Here is a 26,458-nt window from a genome sequence, read left to right as displayed (position 1 = left end):
AGCCTAAAGCTAACCGAACCAGTTCATATTTCTGGCATGAGCTATTCTATTTGCACATCTTTCCAGATTAAAACATTTGTTGTTGTGATATGGAAAGATTCCAGGTACGTGGTGTTCAATGGGAAAAGGTGACAGCATGATATTTAGGAGATGTACGTGTGGAGAAGGGAAGAAAAGCAACAGGGAAAGAAAAACACATTTGCTTTTGACCCACTCAATAGAAGAAAGTCAACTGAGCAATAGCTGCCCACTTCACCCCTTGTTTTAGCACTCTGCTTTCTGGGACTGTTCAGCTTAGAGAAGGCTCAAGGAGGATTTCATTAATGTATGTAAATACGTGAAGGGAGAGTGTGAAAAAGAAGGAGCCAGGCTCTTTTCAGCAGTGCCCACTGATGGGACCAGAGGCAATGAGCACACAGTGAAACACAAGAGTTGCAGTCTGAACATCAGGAAGTGCTTTTTCACTGAGGGTGAGTAAGTGCTGGCACAGGTTGCCTAAGAAGGCTGTGGAGTCTCCATCCTTGGAGATACTTAAAAGCCATTTGTTCTTAAGGTCCTTTCCAACCCTAACTATTCTATGATTCTATATTTTCCTGGGCAACTGGCTGTAGGCAGCCCCATTTGAGCAGTGGAATTGGAGACCTCCAGAGGTCCCTTCTGACCTCAGCCCTTCTGTGATACTGTTTTGGCCTCTTGTCAGTGAGAAAGTCAGACACCTCATTTTCTTGGTGGCTTCCTTCAGTCAGGAACATGTTTTAGAAATGCTAAGGGTGCTGCAAGAGCTCTGTAAAGGACTCCAACAAGCAGAGTTTGCAGAGGGAAGAAATGAAAGGCTTGTGAAGACAGGATGGCAACATTACATCTGGCAAATTAATAGAAACAAAGCAGGAGTGAAAGAGTTGCATATTACTTCCACTTCAGTCATTCTGAGTAACAGTCCTGTCATTTTTGTGTCAGGGAGGGAGAGCTGTGACATAACTAATAAGTATACCTCAAGTATTACCTGAGGACAGCTTTGTGCCAGGGGCAGTGGGAGCACAGGAGGGATGCTGAGAGCTACTGTGAAAGGACTTGTCATGTGCAAAAGCAAAGCAGAGCTATCTGGATGCCTGATTTTTTATTACATTTTATTTCAGTGCAGTCTAATGAGGCCTTGGTAGTATCTGGTGTTATTATAGTGTTTTTCAGAATGGTTTAGCATGTCATTCTCCTGCACAGGATGAAGATAAGCACATCAAGGTATACTTAGGCCTAGGGGCTTTGCAGTGCCAGCTGCTGATGCTGCAAGCTGCAACATTTAACTTTAGCCATAGACAAGAATTAAAGGCTGTACTGTGATCACACTGGGGGAAACATAAAAAGGGGTCACACACCTTCATCTCCTGTGACTGGCTTGCCTTCTTGAATGCCAGCTCTCCTACATGCTAAGCAATAGTTGAGATGGACTTAATGTGGTGGTGGGCAGCAGAAAAAGTTGGAAAGCAAGTTCAGTGCCAGGCTCAATGCTGCCTTTGTCAGAATGCTGCTTTCCTGGCACGGTTTCCCATCTGCATGGCAAGACAAGGTGGCAATTTCTTTTTCTTGCTTAAGTGCATTTGGCAAAAGGGCAGGATAGAGGAGACTGAACCTTTCACAAACACATGCTCTGTAACGCCAAGCTGAGTTCAAGCGAAGTGCAGTGCTTTCAAACTGTACCTGGCACTGTAGGGCAACCCTGACAAGCAAGATACAGAAGTTCAATTGCAGCTTTAATGCAGAAGCAGCAACTTCTGTCACTGGAAATACAACATCTTGCCAAGTTTCAAAGGTGGCATTTTATTCATACTCCGTAGTACACAACCCTGTTATCAAATAGCAATCCCTTCATCTTTAGATGCTGCTGGTAGAAGTGGAGCTCTTTTCACATCTTGCTCTACTCTGCCCCTGCTCCCTATAAACACAAGTGCCTGCAGCTGAAAAATCTATGTTAAGTTCCTGGCTTCCTCTAACAAAGACCTCAGAGAAGCACTCCTGGGCTTAACATACTGTTTTGCCCAGGCATATACAAGTGTATTGCAGAAGGCACTATGCAAATAGTGTTCACAGAGTTTATAATTTCCTGTTAGAACAGCAAAGAAAAGAAGGTCATTGATTTAAACCAGAGAATACAAATGATTTCCTGCCCACAAAGCTGCCAAATGCTCGGAGTTATTGATTCTTTTCCTCCCTGCTGCTAACCAAACACTTCTGGTGCTGTCATGGGCGTCGTCAGCCTATTGACTAAGCAAACATAACCCATTAAGCCAAACATTTTAAAAATAATAGAAAATTACAGTGGCTATAGTAAAAAAAATCTGCATTCCAGAAAAAAAGAAAACAAATAGGAGAGGAAAGCCAGTTCCTGACGTTAATTAAGTTTCTGGAATTTAAGTTTGGATCTAAAAGAGAGAGAGAAGAATAAATTGAAAGACTGGGGAAAAAAGAAGAAAGCCCTTTCCTAAAGAAGCCAAAAAAGAGAGGGTGCAGAGAAGTGAATACTCCAACTTTTACACACACCCCCCCCCCCAAAAAGAAGAAAATGTTGCAAAATTGAGATTGAAAGGCTAAAAAGGTGCAAAATCAGCATGGTAAAGGCATGTTTTTATTTATTTATGTACTTCTTAGCAGCAAGAGGCCTATGCTGTTGTCTGAATATTGTTTGTGAAGCCAGAGATGAGCACAGCTGATGCCTGTCCTTGGAACATGTCAGTTTGAAGGTAGCACGCATTGTATTAATAATTGTAGAACAATACTTGCTGTCAAGTTGGTTATAAGGCAGTAGTTCACTGAAGGGGGTCTGACAATGTCAAAAAGCATTAGACCAGAGCCACCAAATGCTTTCTATGCTACAGCTGAACCCAAAAGATTAATTGATGCCCTGGATATGACTTTAAGGCATCTGTCTGCTCTGGAGAGCATGTGTTTTTCTGAAGAAGCAGGAAACAAGTTACTTTTCTCTCTTCCTCCAACCATCTGCCTACACACAGAAGGCAAAGAGCAAGAAGCAAGGGAACAAATCATAGTACGTTGTAAATGGACAGGGATACTTTGCAGACAAAATAATCTTCAGGAGCATGAGAATACACTCAGGAGAGGTGTTTAGAGGCAGCAGGGACACAGCTACCAGGTTGGGACACCACAGAGAGGGCTGCCTTTCCCCTGCGACTGGCTGTTGCAGGTGCTGCTGCTGGCTTCCTTGGCCGAGAGCCTTGCAGTCCTTTGGTGTGAGAGCTAGCAGTGAGGGAAAAGCCAGTCCGAAGGGACACCAGGAGGGAAGTAAACAACCAGATTACAAAGTGATGAAAAACAAAGGTATTACCCTTCTACAGTGACTTAGAAGAAGGTGTGACGCTTTCTTCCACTCCCTCACCCTCATGCCTGTTGATTGAAGAATACTATTAAGGCAGGTAGTCACAGACTATTAATGACCTGGTAACAGCTTCTTTAATTTTCTAATAAGTGCCAACTGCAGCTGCTATAATTACTCTGCTGGTCCTACAACACATCCTGTACCATGCTGCAAAATGCTTCTATTTTTTATCACTGGAACACATTGTTGTGCCTCATAACATGCATGTACAGCACACAGGCAACTTTACCTAAGTAAAACTACATCTTAGGCTGTCAAAGCATTTTGCAGCCATTAAATGTCGCTATCTTCCAGCAAAGTAGGAACCAGGAAGTGTTAGTCCCTTATTTTCACATGTGTGAGTTGAGACACCCAAAGTTTATGGGTTTAGCCATAGTGATGCAGTGAGTCAATCTCAGAGCTGCTCGTGAAACCCAGGAGCCCCGTCTTCTGCTGTGCCTGTACAAGACCTGCAGATGAATTGGAAATTACACCGAGCAGGGGCTTTTTGTACCTCAGCAAAGGTCCCTGGGAGTAAACGTTGTATAAAAGTGTTGGTATCTCTTTATCCCTCTTCCTGATTCCCACAACAAGAGAGCTCAGTAGCATGCTATGAGGAGAGAAAACTGTATGTGTTGTGGCACCCTCTGGAACCTAAATTTTCAGAAGTCTGTGGGCATGGATCCCTGCCAGCATCATTAGCACAGTGATTCCCTGTTAACTGGTCCTGTTGCCTTTCCTAATGGCTCACAGCACATCTATGTGTCTTGTGTGTGCCACTTTTCTCATATTTCATTGTATTTAGCACTTAGCAATCTAGCATTTTCCCAACAAACCCCACAGCCGAGTATTTGAAGATTACAGTAGCAATAAGTTTATGAGGAAATAACATTATGTTGTGAGCAGCCCTGTTTGAAAGTTTCTAGTGAAGGTGTTCCTCACAATGCCAGAAAGCAGCCTACTTTTCAAAGATATCAGCACTTTTAGGAAACAATGATCCTGTAAAAGTATTGCCTGTTGAGCACACAGAAACCACATGATGTTTTGAAAAATCTCACTCATCAACAGTATGTAAAAGTGTGGTTTGAGCTTTTGTCCAGCTCTTAGACTGTCACACCCCCTTGTTGGGCAAAGCCCTGTGCTATAGCTCCATAGAAAAAGCTTCTCCTCATATCCCTAAAGGTAGGTTGCAGAAGGAAACAGCCCTGGAGTTGTGGTGAACCTCTCTAGGCTGGAATGTTTTAGCCTGAGAGAGGAGATGGTGTATGTGAAGGGACACGGCCCAGGTCTCTGGAGACCAATTGCCTGACTTGACAACAGGATTCCTGTAAAGTCATGTTATGTTTTTCTGCCACAGCTCTGCAAAATGAAAGGAAAACACTATTCCTGCCATCTCTAATGGGAGCTGTGGAAAGACCCAATATTTAGTGAATAAAACAGAGACATAATTTAAAGCATTAAACAGGGAGATACTTTTCCCCTCAGATCTTTTCCCACACATATTCTGAGGGGACAAATATGGATTGCAGTCAGTTGTTCCCTGAAATTCCTCTTGCCCTGACTCATTTTTTGGAAGAGAAGCTGATTCACATTCAACTGCCTTGTGAGCATCCAGCATATCTTTTTCCAAGGGTGGACAGAAAAATCAATAGCTATTCCTCAGATCAAGTTAAAGGTCTGACTCCAGGTGCTGCACATGCAAACAGTGTGGCAGGTTTCACCGTTTCCTTCACTCTTTGCTCTCTCCATCTCCACCTCACACAGCTCTGCACAAGTTAAGAAGCTGGATCTGTCTGAATGGAAACTTTCAAGTATTATAGAAGTTTCTTGTATTTTCTTTTTGTATAGTTCCCATCAGAACTTTTTTCCCTTTTTGTCTTTGAGAATAGAATGTTTCTAGGTCAGAATCCCTGTTGGTCTTGTGCTGGTTTTGGTCCTCAGTGCTTATTAAAGTCACGAGTCTTTGAGGTTATTTTTTCCTCAGATCTTAATTTGTGTTAACAGATTTAGCTGATACTGAACCAGTTCTGCTCATATGGGCAAGGACCAACTTCTGGAAATGATCCAGGTGTCCAAGATATTAGAAAGTAATTAGTTTTTCTCAAAGCCTTTTGCTTTTAAGTGTTGATCTGATGTATTTCAAAGGGACTTGACTTTCTGAAGAAGGGTAGGATCAGCTTTTTCTGAAGGAGAGGCCCTTCTGGGGAGGGTGTAAAGATGGGTGCTTGAAATAAACTTACCACATCTGAGAATCTAGGGGAATTGGTTTTCAGCAGGAAATATGAGGAAGAGCAAGGTGCTTGTGAAGTGCCAAAAGTGTGTACTGCTATAATACTGTGTAATAAAGGCGTTATATTAGCAAGATGTTTAGCCATAGGGCTGCTAACATTCCTGTTAGCACTGATTCTTTTTAAGGCTTTATAAATTGGGCTCCGTGCTGATCACAGCAGAGTAGATCACATCTTTGACCTCTCATTTGCGGAAGCAGATACATTATAAGGGAACAAGATCATATGATTTACACTCTGTTCCTGCCTTAAACATTTTTTTCCCTGTGACTGCCTCCCCTGGCATTCAGTTCCTTTAGGCCACTGTCTGCTGCGTGCTTATTTAGTGCATGCATGTGGATTGTATTATTGACCTTAGTAAGGCCACAGGCAGGCATGAGCCTTACCAGGATTGGAGATAGAGACTGTGAACTTCCAGGCAGGTACTAGCTTTTAACATAGCCACGAACAGTTCTTAGCCCAATGATATCTGCAGTACTTCTGCAAACTTTTGTGACCATTTTCCCTTTCCGAAGTAAAATGTGACCTGTTAGCCAAGCAGCTTACTACAGACTCCTTGTGTTTCTGCATGGATTTTCCCCATCTCAGGATTTAGTAAGTTGACTTAAAGCTAGATAGGTTCTTGGGTTTGGCTTTGAGATCTTGTCAGTGTTTTCAGCGTAATTAGTGTATTTGACACAGATAAATGCCCACGGACTGGCAAGAGAGCTAAATAGTCATCACTGCACAGAAAGCATTGCAAGCTCTTTGATCTTTCCATGAGAAATGGCTTGGTAGTCTTCACTGATCACTTACCTTGCAGGTTCAGTGAACTTGTTCTAGGAAACCATGTACAGAAAATGCACATCACACTATGAAAACTTCCCTGGCTTCACAGTCCAATTCTGCTAACCTCATCCTAAACACAGTGCTATTCCCTCTCATCCTGAGAGCATGAGACAGTCAAAGGACTATATTTGCTGTTTCTTTATGAGATTCTTTTGTTCTGCTGTGCCCATGTGGAAGCTGGGCTCTGACACATGCTGTGGGGAGGCACAGGTACAGCATGGAGCAATTCTTTTGAACCTTGGATTGCAGCTCTTGTGACCTCACCCCCAGTGGCAGGGAAGCCAAGAAGATGTCCTATAGCTTTCTCCGGTAAACCACTCACTGTTAAAACCATAAACACAACTTATTTTCTTCCTGCATTTGGAAGAATGCAGGAAGATGCAACTTAGATGCAACTTTTTCATTTACCCTACTTAGGAATTCTTACTCTTAAATCCTTTTGCCGTTCACCTGTAAAAGACAAAATGTGAACATTCACACCTTCCTCCCACCTCCATGATGTCCAATTACAGAAACGTACAATTAGGGATGCTAATGACAGATCATAAGGCATTAACCTATAATGCTGTGCTCCAGTAGCAGCAAAAATGGGTCACTCTGTAGGTATAATTATCCTGCTTCTCCAATAATATACCCTAGTTGTGCCTCTTTTCTGTGATATCCCTAGTATTTCAATATGAAGCATGGGCAACTCTAGTTGTCTTTGGAGGATGATCTGGAGCAGGTTGCCAAACTGGCTGGCACATGAACCTGGCATTCAGAAAGACTGAACAAACTAGGTCGTAGCACACTGTTGCAACTTAGGAGAAAAGCAGAAAAGGATTTAGGCACTTGCCTTTGTTACCTGCAGTTAGGAAGACAGACTGCATTTCATAGAGGGATAAACCAAGGGGTGGCAGGAGAAGGCTCCTTGGACAACAGGAATGGTGTCCCCAGCCTGGCACTGGGGTGGTGCAGTAGTCTGCAGGGAAAGAGGGCACACAGGGGAGGAAGGTGAGCAAGCAGGAGGAAAAGCAGTACAGACAAGCCTGCCGGATGAGACTGTAATTCAAGAGCACACAAGGGAAGTGGTCTGTGGCAGTGGAGTACAAAATATGTATGAAGATACCTAAAGATACAGAAATGTGCAAATGAGAGCACCCAAGAAGGGAGAAAAAGGAAATGAAACCAAAATATCTGTAGGCACCATGTGAGGCTTTGTGCTAACTGAGCAAGCCACTTGTGCTGTAGTGTGTGCCCCAGGAGATGTGATACAAGAATGAGGTGACTGCTTAGAGTCCTTAATCATTCTATAGATTACTTTCACTTTCCTTGTTAATTAGCTGAAAGCAAATGTAGAAAATGAGCTTAATGCAGTGTCCTGGCTTGTCAGTAAACTTCCTCATACCTACAGCTGTCCCTTCAAAGCATTTAACTAGGGTAACTTACACATTCCTAGGAATCAATCCACAAGGAGACCCTGGAAGGGACCATTTCAGTGCTGGCTGAAAAGGTGTTTTGCCTCCCTAAATGCCAAATTGTGCCTTGTCAGTGCAGATCCTGCTGATCTTTGCAGATCAGTGCAGATCTTTGGTATTTCTGAATGTGGTGGCTGGGGGCACAATTTGTGCTGTTACTTCTCAGAAATGAGGTAAATAGTACATTGAGACTTATTTCCGTGAAAAAGGGGAAAATAAGATGTTGAAATGATGGTCCTATTGAAACACTTCTTCCGTACTGTCCTCTCTTTGGTGACAATACTGATGATGAAGGTGTTTTGTAGACAGTGAGTATCAAGAAGCTGTCTCTAAAATGTTGTCCTGACATGTTGTTAGTATAGAAATTGGCTCACACCCAGAAGCCTTATGGATCTTTCAAGATCAATGGATGGGCAAGAGAGCAAGAATGTGAAATGCAGGTGTGTGCTTGTGCGTGGTTTGCCTGACATTACCCTCATCTCGTGTACTTCCATGACTACCTGGGTGGCTTGCAGAAAAGCTGAACCTGGGGCTGACTCAAATCCCACCAGCCCAAGGGAGAGTTTATTTACAGAAGGGTTAGGCAACAGTTCCAGCCTTGAAGTCAGATGCTCAAGTCCATGTTTGGGCCTATTGATAGAAATTTTAACTCAATAGTTGTCTCTTGCCACACATGTGTAGTGTGTCGTGCAAGCATCTCAGGACCACAGTGGTTCAAAGTGGTTTGAAGACTCCCAGCTGCTTATATTGGTAGCCTGGCAATATATTGTCTTGTCCAGGCAGGTAGGCAGTGGCCCAAATTGAGATAGCGAGCAGTGATCACACTGAGTTTGCATGGACTAAGTTGCTTCTCTGATTTCAGAGCTATATTATTGTTTACTATTTGGTCTGTGATAGCACCCAGAAGCTGGATGTGCTGGTGGAGCTTGGTAGTGCCAGGGTGAGGAGAAGGAAAAGGAGAAGGAGGAGGAAGAAGCATCTTCTCCGAAGAACCTGCAGCCGCAGCTCCTTCACTCAGGTCTGAGGGAAATAAAATGAATGTCTGTGGCTTGGTGGAAATGCCCCTTGCTTCATGCTACCTGCCTTTGGTGGATGTACCCAAGACAAACCTCTGCAACATGAATTTCAGAGACCAAACCAGAAAAATCTGAATTTGCTGAAATAAAGGAGAATCTAATAAACACAGCCTATTTTTAGAAGATCCTTTGTGGAGAAAACAAGTCTAATTAAAACCAGACTTCATTGTTGCAGTAACCCACCATTTCACACATGTGACCCTGGGAGTCTTCCACTTCTCTGAGTTCTGTTATCTTGTTATTAACTACCTGAGTCTTGCTTAATTTCAAAGTCAAGCGTGAATCATATACTACCTCCTCCACCATTTCTTACTATTTTCAAGGCACAGAATGAACACTGCACTTGTTAGGAAGCTCTGCTCCTTAATACTCATTTTTAAAGAGCAATAACTTACTATGATTTAATATCTCTTGGTAAGTGTAGGCTCCGTGTTTTTCTGTGTGCTAATCTCCACTTAATCATTTACCACTGCAAATAGCACAAGGGAAAAGATGTTTTTGAAGAACAGCCTAGCTTGGAAATTGTGCTTTTTTAATTACCAGCTGTGAAGAAATCCATTTTTCCACTAGTTGACTTGCATACTTTTTAGTGGTATAACAGGTTCTGAGGGGAGATCTCCACCACAGATAGCAACATGAACTTCTCAGGAGCAAAGCGTATGTTGTATCTATAAGATTCTCCTAAATGCATTGTCTTAAAGCTACTCCCATTGTGGCAAGTGAAGTTGAGGGGGTTTGGTCCTTCCCTTTAACAGCCCTCTACACTTTGCAGGCTGTAAATCGCTTTCAGAAAGGCTCAGGACAGCAGGTACACCTCTGGGCATGCCTCTGCTTCCCTTCCCTTCTCTGCTCTACCACACTTCAGCAGAGCAGCAGATGAGAGCAGCTAACATGGTTGGCAAAAGGGCAGAAATCCTTGCTATGAGTCCTTGCAGAAAACAGCTCCTTACTATATTTCAGTCTTACACAAGCCAACATCGTTAGTATCTCCAGTGTCATCATTCAGAAATCATCAACAACTGCATGCTGAGATGCTCAAGGATTTGGATGAACCATCTGGACATTCATTCAGCAAGGGACCATAATGGCAGGGGAGGGGAGCAACAGCCCCCTGACAGAGAGGCACTGGATTCCAAAGACACCTCTGTCCTTGCTTTTGGAAGCTAACAGGGAACTGTGGGATCAAAGAGAAGGTTTGCGAGGTCTTGAGAGACTTGTTAAAACGCGCAGCTCTGAACCTCTTCCGCAATGTGCTGTCATGGGACTGGCTTGGGAAAAGAGCTGAGAAACAAGTGGGAGGAGAGCATGAAGGGCTAGCCTGGGGATGGGATGGTCCAGCCTGCAGGTTTCCCACTGTGACTGAAAGCAAGCAACAGAGATCTTCTCCCTGTTACATCAGTGAGGACCTTCACAGACCTAGTGTGGGCTGTGCACCTCAGCCCCTTACATCCCTGCCTCAGCAAGGCCAGCAGCAGTGACAACTGCAGGCATGGGCAGCACATCAGGAGCAGCCAGGAGTGCTGCATGAGGCAGCAGTGCTTGCTGGGATCACCACTTCTCTGCTGCCAAGCTTCCTTGCCAGATGGCATTGCCTTGGCACAGCACCATCAGAGCACTTGGGGCCCCTGACCTGCTGTGAGCAGAGCTGGTGATGAGTGTTTGAGCACATTACTGATCAGCACAAAGTTCCTCTTACTTTCCCTCCCCCTTGTTTGGGTATGAGCAGACTGCAACACCTAACAAACCTCAGACCCCTAACAGTGAGTCGCAGTGCTTCTGATTTCCACCCTTTGCTAAGGAGATCCCCTGAGCCTTGGTCAGAACTTCCTCACTGGTGCAAGAGCTCCACATCTTCCCACTTTTATCCAACCTGTCAGCAGCATCTCCCACCCTCAGACATTTGAGTTCAATTACCCTGAATTTCATCACAGAGCAAATTTTGCCTGACTGACACTTTGAAAAGGGCAAAACTAAATACCACAGGTCACAGCCTGTGGTATCTGATTCACCCTACAGATTTACCACCTTTTCCCCCTCCCTGTTATGCTCTGTTGATGTCAGATCCTGCCTGGCTGTATCTTATGGAAACTTGGTTATTAATCAGATTTTGCAGTTTGAGGGGGAGAAATAATGTTATAAATTGTAATCTAAGGAAGGTTGCAAACACAAGTGGGAGAGCAGAGAGCTCTTGCTGTGCTTGTAAAACCACTGGTACTGTTTCTCTGTAAAGACACACTTGTACTTCCTCTACTGCAACTTCTCACACTGCTCAAGTTCCCTGGGGGAAGTGAAAAAGAAAACTCAGAGATGCAGATCAGGAGTGAGAGATGACTGTATCAGTGGCACAACTTGGGGATTTTGGGGCATAACGTGCTTTTCCGAGTTACTACCATTACTAGCCATCCATAAATGTGAAGTAATTTAAAGGGTAAACTTAAACATTAGAGCTCTTACAGGCAGGTGAACTAGTTAATAAGGAAAGCCTTCAACTAAGGAGAAGTGTACATTACAATTGGATGCTAGTGCTGATAGAGTAGTAGATGAAAGTTGGACCTGGGTTGCATTAATGGTTTCCCTTGGGCTAGAGGATGCAAGAGATGGGCATGTCAGAGGAGCAGTGAGAAGAAGAGGCCGCCCATGTCACCCTGACCTGTCCACAATGGGAAAGAGTCCTGACCTTTGCCTCTCTGTCCTCTCTAAACTGTGGTTGTCAGCTGAGCAATACCTGACTAACACATACCTGAGGGATGCTAGAAGAGGTTTTCACAAGAGGACTCAAACAGCCTTGCCCAGGTTACGTTTCTGTAACTGGTTGGGGCCTTGGTTTATTAACCAGCTCTCACTGAGTGCAGCACTGAAGTCACACCAAGTGGCACTGAGGCATGACAACTTTGGGGTTAGAAACATACAGCTTCCCAAAGTGTTCAGCTATCTGCATGCCTGCATCAAAAAGGGCAGCCTTTTGCTAGCTTTTCTTTCTTTCCTCCATTTGTTTATTTTTAAACCGTTGTCAGGACCATTCCTCCCTCACATCCTAGCTGCGAGACAAGCAACGGCATTAAGTTGATACTCTGATGCTTGGTCAAGTCCCATCCTGCCAGAGCCTGAATCAACATGCTGCTCTCCACTAACAAGTCGGCTCAACTCCTACTAACCTGTTGTGGGCACAACCCAACAAGGTCTTCAGGCCACAGAGTCTCCTTCGTAGAATGTTTTGGGTTGGATGGGACCTTAAAGCTCATTCAGTTCCAACCCCTGCCATGGGCAGGGACACCTTCCACTAGAGCAGGTTGCTCCAAACCCTGTCCAACCTGGCCTTGAACACTGCCAGGGATGGGGCAGCCACAGCTTCTCTGGGCACCCTGTGCCAGTGTCTAGTAAAAAATTTCTTCCTTACATCTAATTTAAATCACCCCTGTCAGTTTAAAGCCATTCTCCTTTGTCATGTCACTACCTGCCCATGTAAAAAGTCATTCTCCAGTTTCATGTAGGCTACTGGTACTGGAAGACTGTTATAAGGTCTTCCCTGAGCCTTCCCACCCAATCTGTGGAAACACATAGTAGGTTGACTTTCTCAGAAGTGTTTCTTACTTTGCTGGGTCATACATTCAAATGCCAAAATTGTGATTCATTAAAAGGGCAAGCTTGGGCTGGGGGGGTGCAGGAAGGAAGAGAAATAGCTTGCAAAATCCTTCCTGTTTACCCATGGCTTGGGAATAAAAACAGCACAACAGAATACACACACCCTGGCTCCATTATCTTTGCTGGCACAGCACTGGCTTGGCTCTGTCCCTCACCACTCGAGGCCAAATCCAGTCCTGCCGCGAGCATGTTTACTTGAGAGGAGTTTACTCAAGAGAGAAATCCATTCCCCGAAGCCTGAATGCTCACAGTGTGCGAGCGAGCGCACAGGCACCCGGAGCCCCCCGTGACAATGTGGCTCTGGCCCCTGGCCACACCAGGGAGGTCATTTTCTTCTCGGCAATTAGCAAAGTGGTGGCATCACTAAAAGAAGTTGAATAAACACATTCAACCCGGCTGGGTCCCCGCTTTGCTCTGTTCTCACCACCCTTCCTTCTGGGCACACGGTGGGGCCCCAGTGAGGAAGAGCCCAATGTACTGTGCTTTCATTCAGGCCTGGTTGGAAAGGGCTTTTAGGAAAGAGGAGGAAGGGGGAGGGATAACCCTTTAGCTTTCTTCTTTTACAAGAAATGTCTTCCTTTTCTTCTTTTCAGGGAAGAAAAATGCCAGCTTCTCTAAGAAAACTGCAGCAAATGGCTATTTTCATGGGACTGTTCAGCGGCGGGGGATGCATCGTGATGTATAATCTTATGCAAAGTAAGCCTTGCTGATGTTAGCAACCTTATTTCTCCCCTGCCCCTTTCATTTGCTTTTGTGTAGTGGGGAAAATAGCAGCATGCAAGACATGAAAAGCAGATGAAGTTAAGGGAAGTGTGGCCGAGACTCTGGGCTCTGCTTCTGTGGGCGCTGCTTTGTTCAGCTTCAGAGCTGCTGCTATCCCAAGTGCTGTTACACACATTTCCAGAGGTATTGCATAGGGAGGAGGCTGTCATGGTCAGGAGAAAGTCTGGTTTCTGAGGGCGAGGGCAAAATAGATGCTTAGGCAGTAATGCAGGTTTCATTTCTTACTGAGATTTTACAACTGGGGAGGAAGAGAGGACCATCTGTGAGAAGGTATTAATGTGTAGTGGTTTTATCTGTAAATCTCTGTGGGGCAGGCCCTAAACACAGCATATCTGTGAAGTGCTAAGATACCATTAGTTCCTCCTGAATGAAGGGCAGATAAGAGTGCTCAGTATCAAGAAGACTAGGACATGGAAAGGAAAGCTAGACAGATGACGTTGCTGTATATAGACAGCTCTAGTTGCTATGTGTCTTAGATCATGAATCTGAGTTATTAGACCAAATGACAGATGCTTATTTTATCTAAAATTGTTTCTAGATATTTAGTATCAGACCAAAACCAGACTTTGCCTCTCTCAGTGGATGCGACATGCCTCTCAGCCCTATGCCTCTCTCTTGCTGGAGCTATCAAATCATACTGCTTTTAACCTACCCCTGTATCAGAGGATGCTGCCAGGAAAGTGTAGCCAAGCCTGTTCCTCAAGCCCTCAGATAAGCTCTGAAACCTCCCCTTCATTTTACACGTATTAATAGCAAATCAGACAAGACTGGAAAGCAGGCTTTAATTTTAGGCAGCTCATGCCCTCAAGCTCTGGAGTACATGACAGATATATGATCCTCTTATGCTTAAGATACCAAATCTGGCTTTAACAAGGACATTAGCATTTTTTAATTTTCAGCTTCAGCATTATTATCTGGCAAGGGGAAGTCACCCCCTGTGCTATACAAAAGTCAAAGGGCTTGTTCCCCACATCACTTAGCTGTGCAATCAAGGGGTGCTAAACAACAGCTAAGTCTTGCTCTGTTGTGGTGTTAGTGGCCACAGAGTAGCTGTCTGATAAAAACCAACCAGGCTATTGAAAGGACACTTTCTAGTGCAAAGTGTGCCCCTCTATAGCCTCTAACAGACAAAGGACCCTTCTATTGGCCCACACCCATGGCTATCCAGTTCCTCCAACCCAATGCACAGAACTGACCCATGCTGGAACCTGTGAGGAGCAAGTGACTTCCATTATGGTGGGAGCAGGCAGAGAGGGGGACTTCTCTCACTAAGGTTGAAGGAAAGCTTGCATATGTGTGATCTCTGTGAAAGTAAGCACTCAGGTAATCCTATTTCTACTCACTGTGTTCACCTCCACACCCTCCTTGTGGGAACAGTCTCCCAGGCCAACCCCAGGATAATTTCAGCTCTCCTACTGAAACACACATGGACAAACAGATTAGTCAGGCATTTTATGTCCAATACTAACAAGAAACAGCTGAGAAGGAGCACCAGGAAACTCAAACCTGTTTCCCTTCCAGCCTGTAGGATGAGTGCAGCATACTTCTAACATCATCTGGGTGGCTGCTTGCCATGATCCATAGACACTAAATGACTCCTGTGCTGCAACCCGTTTACCTGGAGCTCTTTAGGGTGGCCCAGGGGACCAGGGAGGACCAGTGCAGGCAGCCAGCTGTTCCCATGCCAACTGAATGCTGCCTGCTCACAGGGAATGCCTCTAATTAGGGAGTGGGGTCAGCATCCTTCTGCTTCATGCTCCAAGAGTAATACAGGCAAGAGAGCAGGAAACAAACCTTACACTTTGTTTTAAACTCTGTGGAAGGTAAGAGCAAAGTTGCCTGAATTTGGGTTAACTCTGCCCTTCTTGATGTCAGGAGAGTGAAGTTAGGCTGCTGCAAAGTGCATGTAGAAATCCCAGCAGGCAAGCCTTAAATCTGTTTATCAGTAAATCTCTGCCTCCATAAGGAGGGTCGGCAAGTTTCCAGCCTCACAGCTCAGCATTGTCCATTGGTAACCATTGCACAGTATTTCCCAGCTATACATAGCAACCAGACATTGATAAATAGCAATTTACCACAATTGTCCTCCATATGCCAACACTGCAGCATCCAGTCTACTTAGCTATTGTTGCTGCTTTACCATTAACTCTAATGGTGCTTCTCTAATGGCCTCTCTTTTAATGCATCCATCAGTAGAGTTGCAGCTTCCTGGCTGCCACTTGAAAAGCTGTTATCAAGACCACAGCAAGAGTTTCACAGTATTAGCAGCTGTTACAGTCTCACACTAATGTCTGCAAAATATTCTCCATTCTTAAAGTATTTTCTGAATCTCCTTAGAAAAGAAAACTTGAATTACCTTCAGAACCTTTTCACCTATTCACCCTTATGCCTTTTTTACCCCCCTTTTTATGTTCCTTTTAGATGACATACAAATGTATGAAAAGCAGGGAGACACAGCCACAAGCTGAACTGTGTATCAGTACAGAACAGGTTATATTCAGAGTCCTCTTCACTTAAGAGAGCCGAGCACTGCTCCTCTGATGTAAGGGTGTGTTTCCTCCCTTAGCCAAATTTCTCTTAATTAATAGTTTTGGACTGTTTTTCAGGAAGGGTGGGATAGTCTGGAGGAAATGTCTTTAAGTCATTTTTACTTATTTTTGGATTTTAAGTGAACAGTTCTCCTAACTAACCCGTTTCTCCCAACCAGAAGGTTTTGCCAGGACCCAGTATTACCAGCAGGCTTTGGAGCAACTGAATAACAGTCCTGATGCCCTGGAAGCCCTGGGTGCCCCCCCTCTCAAGGTTCACAACATCCGACTGACAGATGGGAGTAACCGTGTGGACACAGAAAGAGCACAGGTAACACTGGGAGGTGGTGTCACAGGGTGGCTTCCCAAGGCATTGGGTGACAAGAGATAAGCTGGGGGATTTGCAGCAGGTCACGAGTCACCTGGGGACACTGGAAGGCAGTAGGATGGGATGCGAGTTGGTTTAGAAGAGGAACAAGTTTCTAGAGCATAAATTATGCTCCAGCATGGGGGACTAGAAACAGCATGAGCAGCACCTTTACGTTATGCTCTGTGGGCAGATCACAGAATGCCAAGTGACCTCCCAAGTCAGTCGATCCCCCTCCTGCTACTGTAACCCAGAAAACCATTTTCAGAAACATATCAGATCTAGCTTTAACATAGCAGCTGCCTCCCTCTGCCTCCTGGATACATCCCATACTATTTCTTAAAGCTTTGTTCAGGACAGTTTTATAGCTGCCTCTGAGCTACGCTGTGGTGCAGCACAAATGGGGTGGTTTTTAAAAGCACTGTAAGCCTGTGCCACAGAGCACAGCTGCCAGGGCTGAGCACTTGGGTTACATAGTGACTGGAGAATGCTGTGCTAGGTTCTGAAGTATTACACAAGTCTGCCTTGCATCAGCCCAGGGCTGGGCCAAGCCAAACCTCACAAACACAGGTCCACTTCCACTCTGGCTTGCTGCCTGAAAAGACCTTTTCCATCAGTGCTTTTACCCCTTAATCCAAGACTTCCCTAGTTTTGCTGGTGACGCAGAACATCCCTAGTGACCTCTCCAGGTCCCTCACTGGGGGATCTTGTCACACTTGCCTCATTTTGTTCTTCCTGGTGAGTCGTTTTGAGTCCTGGGGACCAAGCAAGGACATTAAGGAATGGGGCAAATGGTATAGCAAAGAAGAGGGGCTGTCAGGGCAGGAATAATCAACCTTGAAAACAACTCATGTGAAATTCCACTTTCCATCTCACTCTAGCCAGGCTTTACCCACATGATACCCAAGCCAAAACATTTCCCAGTTTCCCAAGTATTTAAGATTCTATCAGGAAACATTTCTAAACCCATACATGTGCAAAACCCACAACCTCTTATGCTGAGTGAAAAGAAACTGTCCCACTGACGTTCTCATATGTCACTGTTTAAGAATGTTGGTCGCTTGGGTGACTCAGGGTGAGGTCAGACCCTGTCTTCTGCCGACCTCACCCAAGACACGAACCACCAACTTTCTTCTCTGCTTTTTCATGCTCCTGAGCACTCATGTTCTTGTGAAATAAACTGGTTAATCATCATTAATGATTATATCATAGATCGATTTACTGACTCCATAACATCCCCAGCGCCAGGGCATGCTGGAGAACCCCTGGCGTTTTCTCTTTGTGATTGCAATACCACCAGCAAACATTACACCTGAAACACTTCTCTTATTCAAACATTAGACCAAGTGCAATTAGCTGTGGTCAATGCTATAGTTTCTAACTTTGTTAAACAAGAGTAGTTAAAATTTGTGACACTGAGAAAAATCACTGAACTTCTGATTGCCTTGATTTACATCAAGGGGCTGATCTATAGAGGATCTCAACCTACAGGTTTGTTGTGGTTATGGGAAGCTCTAACAGTGCAGGTCACCTCTGGATCACCATGCACTTCGGTAAGGAAAGGTGTTTGCTCATAAATATTTCAGAGAGCAAGTGGTTTTCCCTGGGGGTTGCAACTTTAACACAGTGCATTCTTTCAGCAGAGAGAGATTAATGCATGGCAGAGCAGGCATACTTGCATAGCCACGCACATGTTAGCCATTAGAAAACAGTGAAACTCTTGAAATACAGTAAAAAAATACACTAGAGTTTAGGGTAAAAAGAAGGTGCTGCATCTTTGACTGTAAAAGGAGTAGGTGTCCATTTCATAACATGCTCCACTGAATCTTTGACATACTTTTACATTTGCAGATAAAGTTACCAGTATCTGGAACAAAATCAGCGGGGTACCTCTACATTAACTCAGAGATGGACCATTCCCGCCAATGGTGCGTACTGGTGGGGGGTACCAGAAGAGAAATTGTAGGAGAAAACAGTGGAGCAGGATATTTGCTTTAGTCATCCATGTTGCTGAGCTCATGCACACAAAGGAAGCAGAAATTCATGTCTGAAGGTCTTGTGAAAGGTTATTATCATCATTACAGCAAAAATGTATATTAGTCAAAATTACATTGCATTCATCCCCATGAATACAAATAGAAGGAGCAACACAAACCATTCATTTGTGTGAGATGTGTTCTGCAAACTATAGCTCAGTGTACATACAAATACCATGAGCCAACGTAGCATTGTCCCCAAGGAGGCACAGAAGCCATTGAACAGCAATCCTACCTCCAGTCTAGTACTATGTATTGCAGTAAGGAAATCACCCATTATATCAGAGCCTATCAAGGTGAGTTAAAGTCATGCAGGATGGTTGTAGGGTTTTGTTTTTCAAGCTATCTGATAAATACTGTCCTTCTAGTAACAAAGCATGTGTTAGATACATTATAATATAAGGATATTCAAATTCCACATCATATAGTGGCAGCTTTACATTTTTGTAGCGCTGAAGCCTGAAAACCCCCTTTGTCAAGGGTATACTGATTTCTAGAACTGAGCAAATAATTACTACATGAATTCAAAGTTCATTTTCTATTGCAAAAGAGAAAAGTTTATTAGACACAAATCTGTTCACATGTACTTGTTATTGGAATTTGTCAGGCATTTCTGTTAGCTCTATTTAGAAATCCAAAGCTACAACATTTTTACTCCACTGCCACCAGCCATATGGTAATGTTTTCTTTTCATAATTAGATGAGCATTACTTAATAGACTCCTCTTCTGAATAAGTATGGGAAATTAGGTGTAAAATGATGGGAAGAAGGTGCTAGGCTGGGACTTCAGAGTCTCAGGGCCAGGCCTTCTCCCTTGTGACCAGAGATACTACCAGAGGTGCCCAGCCCCCTCTCTTGCACACCTATGCTTCCCTGGGGCCTGGGCTCTGATGTCCTCACTCCTCCTTATCCCTTCCTCACAGATGGAGGGAAGTAACAGTTCCCTCTTGCATTACTGAGTTACTGTGAAGACAACTGAAGATTACAAGATGTTAAACTACAGCAGTAATCGAAGTGTCATTTTACAGTGAGCTCTCCATGCATTTCTGCAAGCTTAAATGGAGGGGAATAAAAAAAACAACAAAAAAGAAATCCATCAGACTCAGCCATCTTGCTTACACATGCAGAGCTCCGCACAGCTAGGCAGGACTTGGTGTCCTTGTTGAAGACCTAAGAGTGAAATGCCTGGTTCCCATCTGGTCCATGGAGAAGAGCTCCTGAAGTCCCAGTAGGAATAACAAACTCATGCTGGTGTGGCTCTGCAGGGCATGCATGTTGGCATTTCTAGTGGAGACCTGGGAGGCAGCCAGGCTGATGCACAGTTAAATGACAGCAGGTGGTGAACACACTGCTCTGTACAAGAGGGGTTGAGGCTCCTAAGCCACTGAATGCTGCTGTCTGAGTGCACAGTCTGTCCATAGCAGTTTATTTACTTAGGTAGTTGTTAAAGAAGAGGACAACTGGGGAAAAGGGGAAATTTGGAGTGTATGGGCTGGTTTGCATCTGGAAGAGGAGAGGAAGCATTCACTCTGCACAGGAATGAGGAAGGTACCCCAAGACAATAGTGACCAAGGCACCAGTCCTGCAAAATGATCCTGAAGCAAATGGAGGGAAGGACTAGGACTCCATGCCAGACTGAGGGGAGTGAGCAGTTACTCCTTCAAGCCCTGTTATAAAAGAGGCAGTTGCTTGTCCCAGGTCAGATGGAGGCAGAAGGTTGGTGAGCAAAAAGCCCTATTGCAGACCCATCACACAGCCTCATTACCCAAATGTGTACTCTGCACTGACACCAGCAGAAGCAGAACTGGGTGAGCGCCAGGAGCTTTGGAAAAGAAAAGAATCCTGTCTTAGTACCCCAAAATAATAGTCTTCCCAGCTGGAAAAGCAGCATGAGCAGTCTCACAGAAGTGGGTTTGAAGCAAGGCTTAGAGAAAGGAAAAGGCTCCCACTCGGTCTCCAAACAACACAGTTTTCCTTCTCCTTTGAGTAACCACTGTCATACTCTGTCAGGGTTTCAGCAGTCACACTGAGTGATCACACAGTGTTCAAACTCCTCCAAGCCAGGATAATTCCTTAGCAACGCAGTCTGGCTCCAAGGCTTGAGAGGAGTGGAGCAAGGAATGCACCCACAGGATGGATAGGAAGAAAGGCACAGGGTCGGGGGAGGAATGTCCTATCTAAAAATAGCTGGCAGGATTTTATCCAAGTTGCATCCAATAAGAACACACATCCCAGACCTCTAAATCTGGGCTGTACTATGCTATTAGGGAAAACAGCTTTCAGAAACTGACACAAGCCAAGTTTTAAAGCACTTGAGAGAATCTTTAAAAGCAATGAATGCATGGCATTAGTTGTTTCTCCATGCCAGCTGTTAGTACTCTGACTTTACTACTATATTAACAGTGATTGAAACAAGTTAAAAATCTCTTTTGGTTTGTGTCAGCTGGTGTCTTCAGGATGTCACCTTGAAACTGCGGGATGGGCAGAATATCCCTGTTTACCACTCCCCAGTGGAGAGCATCGGTGTGCAAGAAGGCTAAAAATCAAAAGCAGCTGCTTCACCTCTCACTGAGCTGAAGGAGTCATTAATCGATCTCATCCCACTGTGCCCATGAACGTACACAGTTGTCACAAGTGACAATTTCACTTAAGTGGGTGTTCTCAGGACAATTTATCCGAGATTGACTTCATCATTGTAATTTCTTTCTTTTGCTGGTTTACTCATGTGTTCAGAAGAGCCTAAAATAAAGATATTGCAAAAGACTTGCTGTTCCAAAGAAGTCATGTGCTATTCCCTGTGTGCGCTGGGATTATGAATCTGAAATTTAACAAACTGCCAGGGTGGTGGGTTAACCCTGGCTGGCCACCAGGTGCTCACCAAAACCACTCTATCACTGCTCTCCTCAGCTGGACAAGAGAATTAAAACACAACAAGAAACTCATGTGTTAAGATAAGGACACGCTGAAGGTTACTCAGAACTGCGTCATACCAACACTGACCGACAGGAGATCAGGAGAGCACGGTAACTTAGGGAGGAAAACACTGAGAAGGTACAGAACAGATAAACAATGCAGCAGTAAACTGATTACAACAAGAGATTTCGATTCTGCCTTGATACTGTCGATCAGGTAGAGAATTGCCCATCATCAGGAGCAAGTTGAGGAATAAGCAAAAAATTCCCAACAAACTCCAAAATCCACATAATTTCTGTACACCCCCAAACTGCACAAACAGTTGCAAAGTTTAAGGCAGTCTGAGTGAGGAAACACAAGTAACTGCCCTGCCTTCATACCTTGAAATACACACAAGCCATTAAGAACATCCAAAAAAAGAGACTGTTTTGGGTCTGTTGTAATGGAGCAGCTTAAGCAAGCTGCATCTAAGGAAAGCCCAGAGCTTACACCATTGAAATCCATTCCCCTTCTATCTCAGCATCCAAATTTGACTCCCAGAAATCTAACAAAGGCCCAGGCAGTGCAAAGGTTTTGAAGAGTAATGAGTATTACATACAGAAGGGAGAGCTGGAAGTAAAGCCTGTCTAAAGACCAGAAAGAATCTTTGTGCTCAACAGTGACACAGCAAACTGGGCAAGATGGCTTTTGAATAAATCTGAGGGACAAACACACATATCAAAAGTAGATGCTAAAGGACCACAGCAAAGGCATCTTGGACAAACTATTTGAGAAGGAAACTACATACAAACTTTAGCTTGGCATTCATGGAGAGCTGCCAGGATGAACAGCGCTTCTAAGACCTGATCCAACCCATATGAATGCCCCACACATCAGGGAAGGGGTGAATCAAGGAGGGACAGTTTGTGTCAGCTTTAAAGCTGAAATCACTGCTATCTGCTTTCACAAAACATAAACCATGTGATTTAAAACCATCAGCCTTGCACTGCTGCAGCCCACCTAGCACAGAAACCACCTAGGAGATGTGGGGATCTGCCAGCCACCCAGTGTCTCAGAACTTGGTCAGCTCCAACTTTTGGTCACTGAAGAAGTTTGATGGGAAATCAAACAGTTGACAAGCAAAAGCCAAAACAACCACTTCACATCCATCAAGAAAAAGCCAAATAAAACACTTCACGCTCATCAACTACCACTTCCCTGGCTGCAGCCTTATTTATTACTCATCTCTAAGGAAGTTGTTGCTATGGAGAGCAATCACAGCTTATTCAGTCCCTCCCCCTAATCTGGCCTGGCTCTAGCTAGTAACACCAGAGATTCTGTTACCTTGCTTAAGGGAAGCAGAGCTTGCAGAGACTCCATCTCTCACTTTCCCCCTAGAGACTCAGCTGAGCACCCTGTTAACTTTCAGCACTCCCAGTCATCCTAACCAACCCATGAGGTCAGCAAAGCTGTGAGAATGGGCAGTATGACCATACCATACCAATGTTTCTCAAATCTTTGAGCCTGGAGAAGGAAGAAAGCAATGGGTGGAACATCAACAGAATGGGACAAGAGTAAAACCACATTCAAATCCTTGCCTATTAGCCAGCAAACACAGAATCTCTTACCTGTTGACCTCAAAGAGCCTCAGAAGCCACTTCCTCTCCATATTTGAGCTCTTTTAAGATGCACATATTCAAAGAGAAGGGGGGGGGGGGGGGGGGGGGGGAAAGGACAGCAAACTGATGTGTTTAGTGCCAAGCTGCTTTGGTTGTGTGGCTCCCATTAAATACACCACAGCCCACAGCAGCTGCTCTCAGAGACACAGGTGCTGCAGGAGCAGCCATGAGAGCTGGAGCATGCCAGGAAAAGGAGGGGGAGCAAAGGCCTCAGAAACACCAGCACCTGCTGAGAGCCCATATAACTTCAAGAGGACACCTGGGCACACCTCCTCCCCTGGCAGGCTTTTCATTGAAGCAAATTAGGCTGTATTTAACTTCCTTAGGTCACTGGAGCACTAACTCTTTATAATTGGATTGTGTTGCATGTCACTCAATACCAATCTGGATAATAATTATTTTTTGGTAAGAAAATAATCATCTTTTGATAAAAGACCCTAAACCCCTCAGTTAAACTGCTTAAGAAAGCCATTCTTTGCTCATAGAATCATAGAATGGTTAGGGTTGGAAAGGACCTTAACAAGTTCCATCACAGAAGGGTTAAGGTCATCTCCATCTCTGGAGATCATCTAGCCCAAGTGCTTCACACACAGCAGGGTCAATGACAGCAGATTGCCTGGGACTGCACACAGCAAGGTTTTGAAGATCACCATGGATCTCTGCACCAGTGTTCAACCATTCTCACAGCGAAGAAAGCTTTTTCTTACATATAAACAGTATTTCCTGTGTTTCAGTGTGTGCCCATTGCCTCTTGTCCTGCCACTGGGCACCACTGAGAAGAACCTGGCTCTGTCCTCTTTTCCCTGCAGGTATTTGCACACACTGGCAAGCCCCCTCCCTGAGTGTTCTGTTCTCCAGGCTAACAACCCCAGGTCTCTCAGCCTCATTAACTGCAATCCTTTAATTGTCTTAATTATTTTCAGTATGTTAAATAATTTCTTTTAAATTGCCTTGAAAATTTGCATAGTTCTTTTTCCAGTTGGTGTGGTTGAAACAACCATCACCTTCGTGGCCTTTGCTGGATTGCATGTTTGTCCCTTACTCTCTAGTTTGATTTTAATAGCTTCTCCCAAGCAGTCATCACCCTCAAGGAAGCTATCAAGTCAGCAGGCTGTTTGGGGCAAGAACTTCATTTACAACTGAGGAATAACAGCTATTGCTTAGGAGACTGTTATAATGCTTGCACCTATTTTACTTGCTCCTGACTAGCATACCATAGCACAGGGACTATGTAAAACCAGCTGTTTTAAAAGCACTTGCTCTATAAAGGCTAAGCGTGCTGAGGCGTTCCCATTTGAGTATGTTTCTCCAGGTGGTAATATGCTTTTTGCCAACTTGTGGGCCTGTCATTTCATTTCCTAGCTTGGGTGGATGCCTTGCATTGCATAGGGAATGTTAGTCATCTGGATTCACCTCTCATTTAGAAATGAGGTCCTACACCTGGATCGGGCAGTCCCAAGCACAGCTACAGACTGGGCATAAAATGCATTGATTGAGAGTAGCCCTGAGGAGAAGGACTTTGGGGTGTTGGTTGGTGAGAAGCTCAACACAAGCCAGCTTCAGTGTGTGCTTGCAGCCCAGAAACCAACTGTGTGCTGGGCTGCATCAAAAGGATCATGTCCAGCAGGTCAAGGGAGACGATTTGCTCCTACTCTGCTCTCATGAGACCCCCCTACAGTCCTGTGTCCAGCTCTGGGGGCAGCAACACAAGGGGATGTTTTGCTGCTGGAGTGAGTGCAGAGGAGGCCACAGAGATGCTGCACGGGCTGGAGCAGCTCTGCTCTGGAGCCAGGCTGAGAGAGCTGGGCTGGTCTTAGAGTAGCTCCTGTTGCCTAAAGGTGCCAACAACAAATCTGGAGAGGAACTTTTTAGAAGGGCATGCAGGGACATGGCTTTAACTTGAAAGAGATTTAGATTAGACATTAGGCAGAAGCTCTTCCCTGTGAGGGTGCTGAGGCGCTGGCACAGGGTGCCCAGAGAAGCTGTGGCTGCCCCATCCCTGGCAGTGTTCAAGGCCAGGTTGGACGGGGCTTGGAGCAAGCTGCTCTAGTGGAAGGTGTCCCTGCCCATGGCAGGGGTTGGATCTGGATGAATTTTAAGGTCCCTTCCAACCCAAACCATTTGGGTTCTAGATTCTAGTCCTTCCCCTGCCATTTGCCAGCACCTTGTCTGCTTGTCAAAGCAGAATCATTTTCCTGCATGTTTTCTGCCAAATGTGCTACAAAGCTCCTGGTAGCATGGCACAGGGAGTCCTGTTACACCAGCAGTGATGGGGACCTGTCACATTCTGAGTGTTGCTTTGGAAGACACAGCACACCTGGCTAAACACTTTTGGTTCATTTTATGTAGCACTGAGTATATAGAAATACAAGAATCATGTGATTACTTGACCAGTCTAACACAGTTTCTGTTAAGTGGCTTTCCTAGATTAACAGAGCCTGTGCCTCTATTTGCATAGTAAGGCCCATGATGAGAGCATCCATCCAGCCACCAGCCTAGCTGGATCCCACAGGGTACAAATGGAAGGTGGCAGACTGTAAGGCAATACCCCAACAGCTCAGGGGATTTGCTGTAAGGATTAGTTAAAGGGCACCTGTGTAATTTGGTCTGTACACTGGGATTACAAATTAACTGAAGAGATGCGGTACACTGATTTCAACGCATCACTGGCAGAGCTGTGATTCTGAGTGCAGGAGGAAGCACAGACCCAGTGCAATTAAGGGCTCTGTGTTTACAGGAAAAATGATAATCCTTTCAAGTAGTTAAGTTCCCTTCCCTCTCCTAATTTTGCAGTCATTGTTGCGGTCCTAATGCTCTGCTTCACTTTGACAAATCCTAACCTTTGTTTCATTAAGAGAGATTTTTATTGTATCCATATGGACCTATTTTTCTTTCCCTGTTTTAGAAAGCTTCCAGGTTGTATTTTTATGGAACCAAAATATTTTGCTTTTACAGAGCTATAGAGTTGTCAGCTGTCTTGTAGCAGGGACAATTACTGAAATTAAGCAGTGTTAGAAGAGGAAATGCCTTTCCACAGGAGAGGAAATACTTTTCTCAGCCACCATCTAGTAAATGCTCTGTGTTTCCCCACAGGAAGTCACATCAGGCAAATAACATGGTTCTGGACACAGTGTGCCTTGGAGGGGACAATGGAGTTTCAGTGCTTTGGAGCACATGTTTTAGCATGATTTGGTAAACCTGGATTAAGGCTGATTTGCGTCTGCTCCACCCTGGCCCAGATACACAGCTGTCCTACATTGCACACCAGTCATTGGCATTTAAATACCTATCTTTCCAAGCCCATGTCTTCTGGCAGGTTATTTCCCACCTGACAAACATCTGAAATAACAGCCCTAAATTTAATAGCAATGCATTTCTAGGTTTAGTGTACACCAAGAAAAAAACCCAAACAGGAATATTTATGTGGATGATATATTTATTAATCCCAATGACAGCCTAATTCAACATCTATAAACACTGTAAAGACCTCTACAATGCAAGCATTTTGCTTGAGA

At 44.6% G+C, this 26,458-nt stretch overlaps 1 protein-coding gene across 3 annotated transcripts in view; it reads left to right on the top strand.

Moving 5' to 3' along the window:
* The window catches only part of COA1 (cytochrome c oxidase assembly factor 1), a 52,977-nt gene extending 31,842 nt beyond the window's left edge, over positions 1-21,135 (top strand). For all 3 annotated transcript variants that reach the window (XM_034061293.1, XM_034061292.1, XM_013128514.3), the window contains 4 exons: positions 13,252-13,354; positions 16,149-16,300; positions 18,188-18,264; positions 20,816-21,135. In XM_034061293.1, the coding sequence (XP_033917184.1) occupies positions 13,261-13,354; positions 16,149-16,300; positions 18,188-18,264; positions 20,816-20,912 (420 nt within the window). In that variant the 5' untranslated portion in view covers positions 13,252-13,260 and the 3' untranslated portion in view covers positions 20,913-21,135. The remainder of the gene's footprint in view (positions 1-13,251; positions 13,355-16,148; positions 16,301-18,187; positions 18,265-20,815) is intronic.
* Positions 21,136-26,458: the final 5,323 nt, after the last annotated feature.

Source organism: Melopsittacus undulatus, chromosome 1 (genome assembly GCF_012275295.1).
Source record: "Melopsittacus undulatus isolate bMelUnd1 chromosome 1, bMelUnd1.mat.Z, whole genome shotgun sequence".
Classification (NCBI taxonomy): domain Eukaryota; kingdom Metazoa; phylum Chordata; class Aves; order Psittaciformes; family Psittaculidae; genus Melopsittacus; species Melopsittacus undulatus.
Note: the sequence above shows the minus strand (reverse complement) of the source record. Positions and strands in the feature narration are given on the sequence as shown.